The 18054-nt window shown below is 41.0% G+C and overlaps 1 protein-coding gene across 1 annotated transcript; it reads left to right on the top strand.

Moving 5' to 3' along the window:
- Positions 1-1767: 1767 nt before the first annotated feature.
- Positions 1768-17474, top strand: LOC142203052 (sulfate transporter-like). The gene is made up of 4 exons (XM_075273484.1): positions 1768-1821; positions 4263-4334; positions 14412-15011; positions 15873-17474. Exons 1-4 carry the CDS (start codon positions 1768-1770, stop codon positions 17472-17474), a joined length of 2328 nt encoding a protein of 775 aa, XP_075129585.1.
- Positions 17475-18054: the final 580 nt, after the last annotated feature.

The following is an 18054-nucleotide window of genomic DNA, read 5'->3' as shown; positions in this document are numbered from 1 at the left end:
GTACACACATACACCGCCTTTCTTATATAAAAATCGTGGAATCCTTTGTTTTGAATAGGCTGGGTTGTCCACTGTAGATCGTTACTATGTTCTTTGTTAGCGATACCGAGCGAAGTGCGCATGCGTGAGGTGTCTGCGGCGATCGCATGCCCTGGCTGCAATATCGAACAACCGCGCGTACTCACGCGAGAGTTGTTCTGTCAGCTGTTTGGTCATGTGACCGGCCCTGGAAAGGTCCTCGCGCATGCGCCGCTATTCCTCTGCGGTTGAGACATGCCACTGGCTGTCTGTTGGCTACATGTTATGCGATCTCATTGGACAATTCATTATATGCCGGCATATATATAGAGCGATCAGTTCTATCCCTTGACTCCACCTCCTGACGAAGGCATTGCGCCGAAACGCGCGTTGGGGTCTGGGTAGTGAGGTGCCCGTCCCTGTGGGTCTGCTTAGTGTCCCTTACTATGGGTAAGTTCCAGTGTGTGATACTTCTACATGGATAATACGTTTACTATAGATCTACTAGTCCTTTTGTAGTGACAGTGAGTCATATTACAATTGATATCGAGTTACGGGGCTGTATACAACATATTTTGATATTGGTATCATTATTTGCACTTGCTCTAATCCTGTTCTTGATCTGTTACCATATATGTGAACTGCCTTCACACATTCATTGAGTCTCAGGTGAGACTATATTTCAGCTACATGCACTTTAGTTCTATAGCAACTTAGCAGTATCTTCAGGGACTATTATTCCAGCTGGCACTTCATAACACCCAGCTTTCTTGTATTTGTACTTCTTTGTCCTTAACAGTGTCCATATATATATTTTTTCTGTATTTTGTATATTGGTATTTAATAAAAATCGTGGAATTTTAACATTATACTATGCGTATTGGTGTTATAATATTTGCATACCAGATGTCATACTTACCTTGTTTGTGGTTTGTTTATCTTCAGTGCTCCTATTAACCCCTTCCCGACAGAATATGAGCAGCGCACATACCCTATACTTAGCCTGGATGTAGTCAGGCTGAATTCCAAGTGTGTGGGGGGGGGGGGACTCAGTCTCGGGGAAGGGGCAGTTAGACAACTTTTTTTTCCTGCTACGGCATTTACCGTACAGGAAAAATATATTTATAGGTATGCAGAGCGGGCGTTTTTGGACACAGGGATAACTAACATGTATGTGTTTCACAGTATTGACAGCATTAGTTTTATGTGTTCTAGGGAAAGGGGGAGGATTTGAATTTTTAATACTTTTTATTTACTAATATTAATACTTTACTAATACTTTATTTTTATTTATTTATTTTTTTGCATTTATTAGACCCCTTAAGGGTCTTGAACCCCAAGGGGTCTAATCACTAATGCATTGCAATACATTGCAAAAATTGTCATTTCTTTTGCTGGCTGCATAGAGGAGAAGCACTGCCAGCTGGGGAGCCTTTACAGGAGCTCTGAGGGGAATCCTCGGCAAGAGCTGTGAGGGAAATCCCCAGTCGGCCGGATCTGAAGGAGAATTGCAGCCGGCCGCCAGCAGGAGCGCTGAGGGGAATCCCCGGCAGAAGCGCTTCTGCCGGCGGCCGGCCGCAGTTTCTATCTAAAGGATCGCACTTGAGAGAGCAGTCGCGCCTGCTCCCTCCAGCAGCATGGCGGCACCTGCCCGGACCCCTCGTACCGGGACATCGTAGAGCATCTCCGCTGTCACACTTACAGCGGAGATGTCCTAGCTCCCCATGCCTGCAATCTCTCATTGCAGGCATGATTGAAGGGAGCTCCGACATTACCGCTGTAAAAGTTACAGCGGAAGTGCTGGTTGGTATGGTGACCGCTCTGAAGCAGAGTGGCGCCATTATAGTTACAAACCCGGCATCCAGACCTGGCATACAGACACCGGGGTGGGTGCCGGGCCGCAGCATCACCACGCTCATAGCAGAAGTGTAGCGATGCTGTTAATTTCAAACTGCAGAAGTACTTATGGTACTTCTGCTAGCAGGCCCGGAACGCAGATACACGCCAGGTGCAGACCTGAGCTTAATTGGCCATGTCACCCGGCGTGTGATGGAGTGGAGGGGGGGCGGGGTCTGTATTCCGGGCCTGCTAGCAGAAGTACCATAAGTACTTCTGCAGTTTGAAATGAGCAGCATCGCTACGCTCCTGCTATGAGCGTGGTGATGCTGCGGCCCGGCACCCACCCCGGTGTCTGTATGCCAGGTCTGGATGCCGGGTTTGTAACTATAATGGTGCCACTCTGCTTCAGAGCGGTCACCATACCAACCAGCACTTCCGCTGTAACTTTTACAGTGGTAATGTCGGAGCTCCCTTCAATCATGCCTGCAATGAGAGATTGCAGGCATGGGGAGCTAGGACATCTCCGCTTAGCATCTGCTAAGAGCGTGGCGATGCCGCGGTCCAGCACCCGTCCCGGTGTCTGTATGCCAGGTCCGGATGCCGGGTCTGTAACTATGATATTGCAGAATTACCGTAATGACCCGAGTAGAAGCCGAGGCAGACTTTTTCAGCACAAAAACTGTGCTGAAAAACTTGGCTTATACTTGAGTATATACGGTAAACACTTGGAAAGCATTGAATAATTTTGAGCAGAACGAGTTTTACTCCAACAATTACCTGATGTACATTAAAGTTTTTGTAGTAAACCCTGAGTGTAAATGAGCAAGGCTCAGGACTGTTAAAAGTGCCTATTTTCCCATTGCAAAAACCAGCATTAGTCCCCATCATGTTGGGATTCCAACAGCTTTGATATCTGTTCTCTACTGTAGAAATATCTTTATGGAACCGCTTTCCATGTTTGCCACTTATGTGTCCCAAATTAAAAAAATTTAAATTTGAAAAAGTCAGGAATGTAAGAAATGCATATTCAATGACATTCGGCAGGCGAGTACCTTCATATGCTGTATACTAATTCAGCAGAGTCTTCAGCTCGTCTGTTCCCAAAGAAGTTCTGCACTACTAGCACAAATACATCCAAAGCTGCAAGTTCCAGAGGGTTGAGTTTTGTTCTCAATGTGCCATCATGCATTAGTTTGTTGATTTCGAGGCCAATAACAATTCTGGTTTTTTTTAGCCTCAGTTTTCAGTGTGCTAAACTTCTCCTTCAAATACTGGAAACAATTTCCATCATGATCAAGTGCAATTACAACATTTTTCATTAAACCAAGTTTAATGTGAAGTAGTGGAAAATAAACTTGTAGTGGAAGAACCAGTGATTTGTGTTGTACATTGTACTGACCAACTGTGTGCTCGGCTCTGAGGCCACTGTCTCATTTTGTAGTGATTGTTGTCATCACGTCTGTTCCATAGGCACAAGAAACACATATGCTTGAGGGGGCCACATGGTGGATCAGTGGTTATCACTGCAGCCTTGCAGTGCTGGAGTCCTGGTGTTCAAATCCCACCAAGGGCAAAAAACCATCTGCAAGGAGTTTGTATGTTGTCCCCGTGTTTGCATGGATTTCCATCCCATATTCCAAAAAGACATACTGATAGGGAAAAAATGTATATTGTGAGCTCTATGTGGGGCTCACAATCTACATTAAAACAAAAAGTCACATATGCATTGTGTACCCTAACTGTAGGCCAAGCAGCAGTGCTACCACCTACCACAAATTGTCCATTTATGTTCTGAGGATTTGATTATTTCCATTTAGCCTCCATTTATCAGGGACATGTGTACCATCTAACCCCATCATAAGACCATTTACATTAGTACAGAAACAGACATTGCTTTTCATTGCATAGTATGCAGCTAACTTAGTGTGAAGTTTTGGTGCTGGACAGGTCTGGGTATGTCCATTGGAATATTTCCAATATATAATACATTTATATTATAACTGAATAAGCTTTTCCTGTATAACTTAAAATCTAGACATGTGAGGCAAATTCCGAGTTCATATTCGGAATCAGCACGCTCATTTTAGTATAAATCACATGTTTTTCTCTCAGTAACAAAATCATTGTTGCATGGTGTAATGAATCTCTCCCACTGTGGGCATCCACTGCAAGTGAAGTGGTAAATGTTAAGTGATCGATCTGTGTAGTAAAACCTTACATACTAAAAAGATGGGCGAGTTACTTGTTGAGAATGACCCGAGTGTATTTGTAGATCACAGACAAAATAAAAGCATGCAATGTCAATCAGCTGCTTCTAAGGCGTCGGGATATTGTCATATATGAAAAGGGGTACAGACTTACAGGACAGGGATGTAATATCACACTTTGTGTGGTCCCATCTGCAGTTCAGTTCTGGGAGTCAGTTCATTGAAGAGATTAAATTGAAGATAGAAAAGATAAAAAGAACAGACACAAACGTAATAAGAACTTGGAAGGCCTCCATTTTAAAGAAAAATTGAATTTAGTTTTGAGAAGAGACATTTAAGGGAGTGCATGACTGAGGGCGGGTTCACATCTGCGCCGGTCTCCGCTTTCAGTTTCCATTTTCTGCTGACAGTAGACGGAAACCCAGCAGACTGTGTCCGCCCATAAGCGTTTTGTGGTCTCTGTGGTGAAACCGTTTTTTTTTTTTAACTGGACACAAAGTCCTGCATGTCCGAGTTGGTGTCCGGTTAAAAAAAAAAAACAGTTTTGCCGCAGAGACCATAAAACGCTCACGGGTGCTCACATGCGGACACTTTGCAAAGACATTCAAGTGAATGGGTTTGAAAAATGACTGCTGGTTTCCGTCTCCTGTCCAGTTTCTTGGGCAGAAGACGGAAACTGAAAGTGGAGACTGGGGTACAGATGTGAACCTGCCCTGACCTATGTAAATAGCCCATACAAAAATATGGTAAAAATCTGTTCCATATAAAGCAGGTTGTGAATATGTGTTAAAAAATATAGCTGGGGAAACTCAGCTAACCTAAGGTTATGTTGGACACCTATCTGCATTTATCACTCACTTTGCTTGTACAAATAATTGTGACAGAATATAAATGTTGCGTAAAGATAATTCTGTTTTGTGAAAACATTTCCAAGAGGTTTCGAAGAAGAAAAAATCAGTTTACCTTACATCATAACTTGTGATAATTGCAAATACGAATACCAATACATAACCACATTCCATTCAACATTGTTTCCTACAGTCCTGTTTTGAGAAATCAACCCAAAATCTGCAAGTCATCGATTCTGAAATTTAAAGGTTTGAACTTTACCCTCAATATCGTCTACTAGACCACACAAAGCACAGACAGATACAAGAAAAAGACAAATATAGGATTCACATACAAAATACAAATAAATAGGACACTATTAGAGATGAGCGAGTACTGTTCGGATCAGCCGATCCGAACAGCACGCTCGCATAGAAATAAATGGACGTAGCCGGCACACGGGGGGTTAAGCGGCCGGCCGACGTCAAAGCGGAAGTACTAGGTGCATCCATTCATTTCTATGGAGCGTGCTGTTCGGATCGGCTGATCCGAACAGTACTCGCTCATCTCTAGACACTATAGCTAGTGTTGTGGAGTATGGGCAATGTGGAGAGGCATTGTAGCTATCGTGTGTTATGATACTGGGGGGGCATAACACAAACACTGGGTCATTGGGGCATCGCTGCAAGGGTTGTAGAGGTAGCAGTCACTATCGGGCTGTGAAGTCTGAGGGGGCCTAATGGCTATGGTGTTATGAAGAACAAATATCCCTATACATTGCTTGAAAAAAAGGGCAATTATCCAGCAAAAAATATATAAAATTTAACTTTTACTTGGAATGATTAAAAAAGAGACATCCAAAAAAGTGGATCCATATAGAAAAATAGAGACAAGCTTACGCGTTTCGGGAAGTAGATTTCATTCCCTTAGTTATAGCTTAAGTCATAGATAAGCTATGACTAAGGGAATGAAATTTACGTCCTGGAACGTGTAAGCTTGTCTCTGTTTTTCTATATGGATCCACTTTTTTGGATGTCTCTTTTTTAATCATTCCAAGTAAAAGTTAAATTTTATATATTTTTTGTTGGAGAATTGCCCTTTTTTTTCAAGCCTTGTCAATATTGACTCCGTGCCACAGTCCGGAGCTCTCTCCATGCAATACACAGCTCATGCTCGTTCATATCCATATGTGAATTAGGTCTAGTGGTGGAGCTTCACCAGTTTGCTTCTATCCCTATACACTAGATCAGTCTAACTTGGCATTTTCATTACATTTTACAGTAAGGGGGTGCTCATTTTATTGGATCACTTGCATTTGCATTGGCACAATTTCGGGGTAAACTTTTACATTTTTTTTTAGATTTTTTGGAGGAAGAAGAGAAGCATGGACAAAAACAGCCATTCTGCTATTATTAACAACATGGCACAATAAACCAGCTATTATAGTATGGGATTGGTTCGATAGTGCTGACAGCAAAAATGGTGGCTTGTGTTAGGTTTTACTAGTTTGCGCAATAATAACACATTTCATTAAAAATAGTTTTTATATTACCATTTTCTATGAGCTAAAACTTCACAAAAATTTATGATGTATTATATGTGCTATATGATAAATGATCAGGCACATTTTCTAACCTGGATAATCTTATTTTCAGCAGACAGTCAGATATCACATAAGATTTTTAATCTATCATTTCAGCCAACTATGATCTTTTGTCTATGGACACCTTTAATCTGGGTTCATAAATACATATATTGGTCTGTTCTTTTGTTTCAAACAGATGAATGGACTCACTATGGTGGGGTCAGTTGGGTATATGTTGCGATTGCCATTATATCTGTATGCCTGAAGGTGGTAGTAGTCTACCCTGTGGCATGTCCTAGTGGTCTTCAGCCATCTTGAGCCAGATGAGAGTTGCAGTGCTAATAATGTTAGGGGGCATTCACACGGAGTAACACCGGGCGTGTATCACAGCCGTACACGGCGGCGTTACGGCAGACTGCTGAACACTTCCCATTCACTTCAATGGGAGCGCTCGTAACAGCGGCGTTTATGAGCGCTCCCATTGAAGTGAATGGGAAGTGTTCGGCAGTCTGCTGTAACGCCGGCGTGTACGGCTGTGATACACGCCCGGCGTTACTCCGTGTGAATGCCCCCTAAATGCAGAAAAGGAGACTTGGGAAACTTGAGATTACAGGAAACAGATCACATAGAACTTTACTTGCAAAATAGTGGAGTAAAGCAACCAACAACTTCCAGACTTATATTCATATAATAGTGGTTCACTGTGTAAATGGGAATGTAAAAAAAAACAAAAAAAAAAAACTTGATAGTCTTCAGTAGTTGATACCTTTTTAATGGCTAACTAATAATGATGACAGATTACAATGTTTTGGCTCCTTTCTCAAGTAAATATAAAAACCATTTCTGGAGGATGCATATTTATATACAGAGAGGGCACATAGGGATAGAATTCTAGGAGGAAGGGGGGAAGAGGGTTATTAGTAATTGGTAGAAACAATGTAAGAACAATGTAAACAATTCCAGGTTCTTATCAGTTCTCAGGGTCTCAGGTCAGTGATTTCTGTAAAATGCCATAAAACCATGTGACAGATTTAACCCCTTCTCCAGTGGTTGAAGCAGGGTCATAAGTTTATACTCATAAATCCGTCGCTCTTTATTTGATTTAAAATTCCCTCTTAAAACCAAAATTTTCATGTGATATTATGATCCTCATTGCAGAAATGTTTTGATATGGGAAGGTCCATTCTTCGTTCTCTAATTGTATGGCGATGTGAATTCATACACATTCTAAGCTGCTGTCTGGTCTCTCCAACATACAGATTTTCAGAGGGACATTTGGTGCACATGATTAATTACTGGGGTGAGCCCAGTGGGTGGTGGTTTCGGTAGACTGGCCTGCATATCTTACCAAGAAAATGTACCTTCTAACTAACTTTTTACTCACTAGGTCATAGATTAGAAGTTATTTGACTATTCTACCTGATGTAGAGGAGACCCATTTCCTGTACCCTAATTTGATTTCTAGTGACATCTGCCTCTGCTTGGCAGCCAGTGCCTCAGTATTTGAAGATGGTGGGTGGTTTGGGTGGCACTAGCCTCCCAGAAGCCTTGGAACATTCCACTTTCAAAGCAGTGGTTGTTATTTGAAGCTAAATTTCTTTGTAATAACAGAGTAAATTCTGGAGAGAAGATGTTAGTCCTGTTTACCTTGCCCACACAAAATGACCAACCACCTTCCAAGTACAAACACTGATACAGGGAAAGTTGTCGATCACTGTGTGCAAGCGGGTTAACCAGGACTCTTAGGACTTTTACTTTACGTAGTATCTTAGTTATATTTTTAAAAAACTATAACTTATTTTCTCTCAATTACAAGAAATTGATCAGAACATTGCTTGAACCAAGACGAGTTTATATTGTTATCTATCATAAAATCAAGCAATTGCATCATTCTGTCATAAAATGTCTTGTACAAAGCTTATTTTGAGTCTTGTAACTCAGGTTTTTCAAGCAGAGACAGAGTTAAATCGAGTTTTTCCATTGCCTATAAAAGGAGTAGAAGAAAGGATAGCAAATTATTTGTTTTGTAGACACTTTAGATGGAATCGTATCTTGTTTGATTTAACAGAAATATATTGTTTGCTAAATACTGTCAGTTTTAACCTGTATTGACAGCTTTTCTGTTTTTGTATTGCATAAGCCGCCGATGATTGGTCTGTTCCATAATAACTTCATAGTACAGAGCTATAAATCTCTCAGAGGGTTACAGCACATAATAGGCATAGCGTTCCAATTCTCTGTATTCGGCTCCACAAAATCCATCCATCATGGGGCAGGTTGGTCATAATAATGGAGTAGCAGCAGCTTGTGATTATAAAATCATTATCTATTTTTATATCTATTCATTTTAAATCACATAAATGTCAAATTAATTATAGGCCATATTTGTAACTCTTGTCTGATCAGTATACAATGATTCATGTCTTTTAAGTGAGCCTTTACGTTTCCATGTGTTTGTGCAAAGAGTAAGATCCTAAGGCTGAGGCCCCACGTTGCGGAAATGGAGATTTTTTTGTTGCAGATTTTGTTGTGGTTTTTTGAACCAAAGCCAAGAATGGCTACAAGAGGAATCAGAAATATATAAGAAGTTCTTATACTTCTCCCTTCTGCTCATTCCACTCCTGGCTTTGGCTCAAAAAACTGCAGCAAAATTTGCAACAAAAAAAGCTGCGTTTCCACAATGTGGGTCCTCCATGTAATGTTCCACAGTGCTTTTTTGCAGCGTTTTTCCCACAAAGTCCACAGAGGCTTCCTCTGCAGACTTCCTGTTTCAACTACACCTATAGGGAAATCTGTAGGTTGATTGACATGCTGCAATTTCCAAAACCTCAACCATAGTGCCTATTTTTTCACAAGGTGTGGTTGGATTCGCAGAAAACTACATGCAGCGGTTTTGGAAATCACTGCATGTCAATTATACCTATGGCGACGCTGGCGGTTTCCATATAGGTATAATAGAAGTGGAAAGTCTATAAAGGAAACCTCTGCAGACTTTTTAGGAAAAGTGATGCTGCAAAAACCGTGATGCATTGGTAATAATTAAGAATATATTGCAATTAAAAGTGGTCATGTACATGTTTTATGTAGCTATAGGATTGGCCCTCAGAAAGATTGCCTGTGCTGGACGCAAAGAAAACTAAGGGCTGTATTAGACCCAGCCATTTTACAGGCATTTATCAGGAACAAATGTGTCTGCAAATGCTTATTCATTCATGGAGTGAGTGTATGATTTCTGCAGAACAAAACGTCATGGTTCTCCGGCAGCACCCTGTGTAATAAAAACTGTGCTGCTGGCACACAATAAAAGTACATGCCAGGGGAACGATTGCATTAATAACTTTTCCTCCTGTATGTGCTCAGGTCAATGCAGAACAGTTGCTGATCGTCTGATCTAATACAGTCTTAGACTAAGGAAAAATATATCTTTGTACTGTATTAGCCAGTGGATATGAAATATAAAGATTGAGTCTTCAGTAGTTGATACCTTTTTAATGGCTAACAAAAATGATGACAGATTGCAAGCTTTTGAGACTACTAGGTCTCTTCATCAGGCATGGTATGACACAATTTCTGAAGGCGTGCATATTTATGCCACTTTTTGTGTATAAATATGCACGCCTTCAGCTATTGTGCCATACCATGCCTGATGAAGAGACCTAGTAGTCTCGAAAGCTTTCAATCTGTCATCATTTTTGTTAGCCATTAAACAGGTATCAACTACTGAAGACTCTCAGCCTTAGGTTACATTCACATGACAATGATCACAGGCTGCATGATGTTTTTTTAACGCAGCAAAATAAGGGCTATTTACATGACTGTTATTTTGATGGTCTTTTGTCACAAACCGTCATTTGGACGATTTCACGGATCGCTCCATATACTGAAAACATATGCCCCTCGGGTGCAAGACGGCCATGAAAAATTGAAGTTTTTCATGACCTCTTTTGTGTGAATCTAGCCTTAGCTCTATAATAGTTATGTACATATAAGATAACTATTGTATTCATATTTCTGTAATTTATTCAATCCGTTTTTGTTCTTATCTCACTCTATATTGTTTATTAAGAACTGAATAGCTCCTAAAGTACTTTCAGTACAGGATAATTGTGTATTGTGCTGATCCATTTTTACATCTGCGGTTTCAATTAAAGTTGCGAGAACTACGGGGAGTCCTTGCCGTTCCTGTCTACTGTGCAGATTATGACTGAATTAGCTTGATTACCATGGACCATGTTATTTTCTCTCTATGGAAAGTTTCAGAAGTTTTTTTTGTAGAGTTTGCTGTTTTTCACTTAAGATGATAATGTAATGTATGTAGTATTTTAAGACGATGTTTGAGTTGAGAGCAGGATACTCGGCTTCCATTACTGTCTTTACGAGAACTTTGGAAATACTTTGGCAATTTGCGGTGTATAATAAACCAGTGGCTACAATAAGCACATGTAGATCAGTGCAATTTTTATGTTTTTTACTAAAACTAGCTCTTTTTTTGTTGGCATTTGTCAAGTGATTGAAAAAGTTGTAAATTTTTGTTTATGCGGAAATATGTTGAAAATGGCTTTATAAATGTTAGCCAGTATCGTTTGGATTTCTGCTAAGCATATTGTACTAGGATTTGGTTCTAAAATTGATTGTGGAATTGCTTAAGACTAGAGATGAGCGAACAGTGTTCTATCGAACACATGTTCGATCGGATATCAGGCTGTTCGATGTGTTCGATTCGAATCGAACATCACATGGCAAACTCCAAAAAAATTCGATTCTCCTCCCACCTTCCCTGGCGCTTTTTTTGCACCAATAACAGCGCAGGGGAGGTGGGACAGGAACTACGACACTGGAGGCATCGAAAAAAATCGGAAAAAAGTCATTGGCTGCCGAAATCAGATGACCCCCATTTTAGAGGAATAGTGGATTTCAGATGCGGGTCATATGAGACTGTGAACTTTGTGACTATGAGACAGGGATAGCTGTACAGGCAGGGATAGCTAGGGATAACCTTTATTTATGTGGGAATGTTATTAAAAATAACTTTTTGGGGCTCTATCCGGTGTGTAATTGTGATTTTTGTGAGATAAACTTTTTCCCATAGGAATGCATTGGCCAGCGCTGATTGGCCAGAGTTCATAATTGGGCCAATCAGCGCTGGCTCTGCTGGAGGAGGCGGAGTCTAAGATCGCTCCACACCAGTCTCCATTCTGGTCCAACTTTAGACTCCGCCTCCTCCAGCAGAGCCAGCGCTGATTGGCCGAATTATTGGCTACACCACCGGCGTAGTTGAGAGTTCAATCTCCGGCATAGCAGAGCTGGCTGTGCACTGAACTCTCGGCTACGCCACCGGCGTAGTTGAGCTCAGCACACACATTCAGCTCTGCTTCATCACGCCAATAGAATGCATTGGCCAGCGCTGATTGGCCAGTTTACAGAATTCGGCCAATCAACGCTGGCTCTGTCGGAGGAGGCGGAGTCTAAGGTTGGACCTGAATGGAGACTGCTGTGGAGTGATCTTAGACTCCGCCTCCTCCGGCAGAGCCAGCGCTGATTGGCCGAATTCTGTAAACTGGCCAATCAGCGCTGGCCAATGCATTCCTATTTTTAAAAAGTTAGCTTGCGAAAATCGCAAGCTGACAGGGATTTCTATGTAATAAAGTGACTTATATGCCCCCAGACATGCTTCCCTTCTGTCCCAGTGTCATTCCAGGGTGTTGGCATCATTTCCTGGAGTGTCATAGTGGACTTGGTGACCCTCCAGAGACGGATTTGGGTTTCCCCCTTAACGAGTATCTGTTCCCCGTAGACTATAATGGGGTTCGAAACCCGTTCGAACAGTCGAACAGTGAGCGACATTTCGAACTTCGAACATTTTGGTGTTCGCTCATCTCTACTTAAGACATGTAGGATTATAACCATAGATATTTTGTTATATCCCTTGTCTGCTAGTATCTGGTTGTGCTAATAGGCTGATAGCACCAGCTGCTGGTCTCCTCATATACTGTGGCTATGGTATGGCTGCTACCTCTGCACACCTATAGCTCATATTATTCACGTCATTTGGTCTCGTTTGCTGTCCTTGAGAAATCGTGTGCCCACTTCCAGTTTTTGGTAAAAGAATTGGGTTCTACCACCTGTCTTTGCTGTTGCCACACAGCTTTCTGTGCAAGAATGGCTGTCACCGGTGTGGTTGCGACCCCTCCACTTTAGCGGCAATCTTGTCATCCCTTGTCTTCTACCCTCCTCATCGAGGAAGAGTGTTGTCCACTTGGTCCAGAGGTAGGGTTGTGGACCCACTACATGAGAACACCTTGGTTCTGTCTATAGGAAGTGCAACCATCCATTTTTTGTTTTCCTCATTATAGGTCATATTAAGAACATAAGTCCACCATCACAAGTATTGTCATACAATAAATTTACATTGGCAATACAGTGGTCAGTGCGAGAGATTTCAACAGTAGAATATTGTGAAGCTCAAACCAAATATGGAATGGGGGACACACATTGTAAATGTATGCAGCTTGTTCTGTATACACATTATTGGTTTTTTTTTTTGCAACTGTTTAACTCCTTATTAACTGTTATTTAACTCTATTAACTGTCCTTTCTTAAAGTCTAATAGATCTCTGACTTGTAGACTAATAGATCTGCGGATAAAACACCTTTATGATATGTAGTTTGTACTATCAAGATTCCTATCTGAACAAGCCACTAAAATACAGTTTATAGACACCAAACACTTGATAAGACTGTCAAATTCTGCTCTGAAAGTCACATTGCAGGATACAACCCTAACTATAGACTTGTCAAACAATAGGCAAAGGCTATATGCTGCTGTTTTTGCTTTTTTGTAAAACCTAACAATCCCGTATACCAGTATCTAACATATATTAGTTACCAGTATATAACAATATCACATACTCTTGTGGATTAGCAGTAAATGAAATGAAATATAGGAAGATAATACAATCATTGTAAGGATTTCTAGTGGAGATTATTTTTGACCACTGATAAAAACTTGTGGATACATATCGGTCGGATAATACAGGAGTTGTCTGGGAATATGAGCATGGGGAGGCCAGGGAAGGTGTAAAATTAAAAAAAAAACATGCATACTCACCTGTCCCAGGCAATCAGTTGTCCGCCATTGGTGTCCTTTCTGTCTAATGCTAGAACCAATTTGCTGGCAGCCCTGAGGCTCGTGTGACCACTTTGACCAATCAATGGCATCAGCAGTCAATGGTAAGCAACTGGTGACATATGTGATTGATGTCACCAGTCCCTCTACAGCAACCATGGAGGCCACAGATTTGTCACTTTTCATAGAAAGTCCTTAGAGGTTTTCTCTGCTGACTCTCTGCTTCCATTATACGTATATGGAAACCACCAGCATTTCTGTAGGTATAACTGACACGCTGTGATTCCAGTGGTTTGCTGGGGGTCCCAGTAGCAGAGCGGCCAATAATCAGACACATTTTCAGCAATTGTTTTAACATGATTTGTCCAAAATAGGTAACATCTTCAGAGATGAGCGAGTACTATTCGAAACGGTAGTTTTGAATAGCACGCTCCCATAGGAATGAATGGGAGCGGCCGGCGCGCAGGGGGTTAAGCGGCAGGACGCCGGCCCCGGCTGCATCCATTCATTCCTATGGGCGTGTGCTATTCAAAACTACCGTTTCAAATAGTACTCACTCATCTGTAAACATCTTTAAGGAAAAGAGATATAAGATACAGATGTGTCAATATGGAATACTTACTGTGCCGATGTAGATAGACAAGCATGTGCCCTTTTCTATGGAGAACATTTATTAGTCATAAAACATTACATACTATATTTTTTAAACATATAGTTACATTTATATATAGGAATGTATATTGCCACCAGTAGAGAGTCTACATTTTAATGGGTATACTCCCACTTGTTTTTATATTTTTTTCCCCAGATTAAAGTTCTCGAGGACACTGGAAATGATTTGCCTGATCAAAGTCAAGATGAACGTCAATATGAAAATCAATACATGCATGTGAGGCTCGAGGAACATGTCCAACCAGAACTTAGCACCAAAGAACTTATTGTGATAAAAACCAGGGAATACAGTAAAATTGGCCCAAAACTGGTTACCAACTTTTTTCTAACACTCTTCCCTGTTCTTCAATGGTTACCACGTTATAAGATCAAAAAATACCTACCGGGTGACCTCACATCTGGCATCATTGTTGGCATTGTCACTATTCCACAGTCAATAGCTTATTCTCTTTTGGCCAACCAAGACCCAATCTATGGTTTATACACCAACTTCTTCTGCTGCATTATATATTTTTTGACAGCAACTTCCCGTCATAATTGTGTCGGAACGTACGGAGTTCTGTGCTTGATGATAGGAGAGTCGGTGAACAAGCAGCTAAAAGCTGCAGGTTACGTAACAGATGGCACCACCGCAACAGTGGTAAATGCAACACTAACCAATGGAACAATATGTGATAAAAGCTGTTATGCTATTACCGTGGCCACATCTTTAACATTCATTGTTGGTGTCTACCAGGTGAGTAGAGAATTGTGAAAAGAAAACTAATAAAAAAAATATATATAAAGCCAAGCAATGGGCATCTATGATACTAAAAAGATGGATAGATGGTCTATACAAAAAATAATCAATTTTAATAATTATAAATAAATATAAATAAAATGTATTACTTATTATTAATAATTATCAATTAAAATGTAAAGCTACTTAATAATAATAATAATAATAATAACTAGAGATGAGCAAGTAGTACTGGATCGAGTAGGTATTCGATCGATTATTACGGTATTCAAAATACTCGTACTCGATTGACTACCACTCGCTATTCGAATGGAAAAGTTCGATGCAGAACCAGCATTGATTGGCCGAATGCTATACAGTCAGCCAATCAACGCTGGTTCTTCTCTTACCTTTAGAAGTCTTCTCCGTGCAGCTTCCCCGCGGCGTCTTCCGGCTCTGAATTCACTCTGCCAGGCATCGGGCCTGGGCAGAGCCGACTGCGCATGTTCGCTTGTAGTGCAGGCATGCGCAGTCAGCTCTTCCCAGGCCCGATGCCTGGCAGAGTGAATTCAGAGCCGGAAGATGCTGCGGGGACGCTGCACGGAGAAGACTTCTCGGAGGATCCAGCCCGACCCTCACTCGTGGATTTGGTAAGTGTAATTTGATCGAACGTTGCTAACCCCTGAAACGAGCATTTCCCCCCATAGACTATAATAGGATTTGATATTCGATTCGAGTAGTCGAATATTGAGCGGCTACTCGAAACGAATATCGAATATCGAACATTTTACTGTTCGCTCATCTCTAATAATAATTTGTTGTAAATGAGTGATACATAATGAAACACCTTTTATTAATACATTTTCATTTTTTTTGTAGATCCTAATGGGAATATTTCAGCTAGGATTCATCTCCATGTATCTGTCAGAACCCTTGCTGAGTGGGTTTGTCACTGGATCATCCCTCACGATTCTGACCTCCCAAATGAAGTATCTCCTTGGCTTAAAGATTCCTCGTCGGGATGGGGCAGGAGCTCTGGTTATGACTTGGATTGACATCTTTGCCAATATACGAAACACCAATATATGTGACTTAGTAACCAGTATAATTGCAATAATTACTATTGTCCCTGTCAAGGAAATCAATGATAAGTTCAAGAGTAAAATGAAAATCCCATTTCCAGTAGAATTGCTTGTCATCATTGTAGCAACACTGGTTTCCCATTACTTTAACTTTAATACCAAATATAAATCCTCAGTCTGTGGCACCATTCCTACTGGTTTCCAGGCTCCCAAAGCCCCAAACTGGAGTCTTATTCCAAGTATAGCTGCCGATGCAGTCCCTATTGCAATAATTGGGTTTGCCATGACAGTATCTTTGGCTGAAATCTTTGCCAAAAAGCATGGGTACACCATTAGTACCAATCAGGAGATGATAGCTATTGGCATGTGCAATCTCATTCCATCGTTCTTTTCTTGTTTTTCCAGCTGTGCCGCCCTTGCAAAAAGTCTTCTGAGAGAATCTACAGGTACAAACACACAGCTCAATGGCATATTCAGCTCTGCCGTATTGCTGCTTGTATTACTTGCGATTGCTCCTTTGTTTTATTCATTACAGAACTGCGTTTTAGGTGTCATCACTATATGCAGTCTTAGGGGAGCTCTAAGAAAATTTTCAGATACCCCAAAAATGTGGCGTATAAGTAAAATTGACACAATTGTCTGGTGGGTCAGCATGTTGTCATCTTCCTTAATATCGACTGAGATTGGGCTACTAGTGGCTGTTTGCTTCTCTATGCTCTGTGTGATCTTCCGTACACAGAGGCCAAGGGCCACTCTATTAGGTAAAGTCAGTGGCACGGAGATTTATGAGGACCAGTTCACGTACAAGGAATTGAACACCATTCCTTATGTTAAAATATTCCGCTTTGATGCCTCTCTGTACTATGCCAACAAAAACTATTTCAGAAGTTCTCTGTACAGTAAGACTAACATCAATCCATCTTTAGTGGCCGCCCTGCAGAGGAAGGCCAAGAAGGAAGAGGAAGCAGCCTCAAGAGAACCAAGCAATAGGTTCATAGCCAGGTTTAATTTGATTAAAACAGTTCAGAAACCTCAGACGGCTTCTAAAACCTCAGTCCCCCAACTTGACATTCACTCCCTTATAATTGATTGTGGGGCCATGCAATTCATAGACTCCGTCGGTCTCGATATTCTTAAAGAAGTCCGCAAAGATTATGAGGAGATAGGCATCGAAGTGTTCCTTGTAAACTGTAACCCATCAGTGCGCCGCTCCCTTCAGGATGGCGGATATTTTAGTCACACAAGTGGTGATGTAGAGATGTTGGCGTTTCATAGTGTGCATGATGCCGTAACGTTTGCCGAAAGGAAGTTCCGTGAAAAACAGAAAGAAATCCAGTTAAGGGATAATGCTTTCTCTTTTGACCCAGCGCAAGCCATTAGTGATGACCTGAGAAGTTAGGAAAGACATGAGAACATTCTGTCTGATGATAAACTCTACATGGCCAATCTATACTCGCAGGTTTTCACTATAGGGTGAATGTATGCGTCAGTTATTCTGGTTTTCCTCATAGAAGGCAGCTGTAAATACGTGTATATTTCTTACCATGGAGTACTTAAACACTATTTAAGTGTAAAGCTCCACTTTAATAATGTGTTTGCTGGATTTTTTTTGTAAAAAATTTGATATGAAAGTGTGAAATAATGGATACAAAATCTGTTTTTATGGAAATATGTCTGTAATTTTGTGCCTATTAAATTGATCATATACTTTTACAAGGATTTTGACTGTAATTTTCAATACTAAGTTCCTACCCTCCTGCTTCTCTTCACAGAGTCTTAAAGTGATAAAACAAAGCTATAGCTGCCTGTAGGGGCCATTACTGAAGACACAAATCTCATTTAAGGGATTTCACACAAATAATAGTAGGTGTCCAGGGTAGGTGTAAAACAAAAAAGTCATTGTCATCTACCCCCAGTGATCCATGGTACAGTCCCAGGCCTCTTTCCCTCCCATGCTGGGTCTCGCTGGGCCAGAAGCT

Source organism: Leptodactylus fuscus, chromosome 5, assembly GCF_031893055.1.
Source record: "Leptodactylus fuscus isolate aLepFus1 chromosome 5, aLepFus1.hap2, whole genome shotgun sequence".
Classification (NCBI taxonomy): Eukaryota; Metazoa; Chordata; class Amphibia; order Anura; family Leptodactylidae; genus Leptodactylus; species Leptodactylus fuscus.
This window is presented reverse-complemented; position numbering and strand designations above follow the sequence as displayed.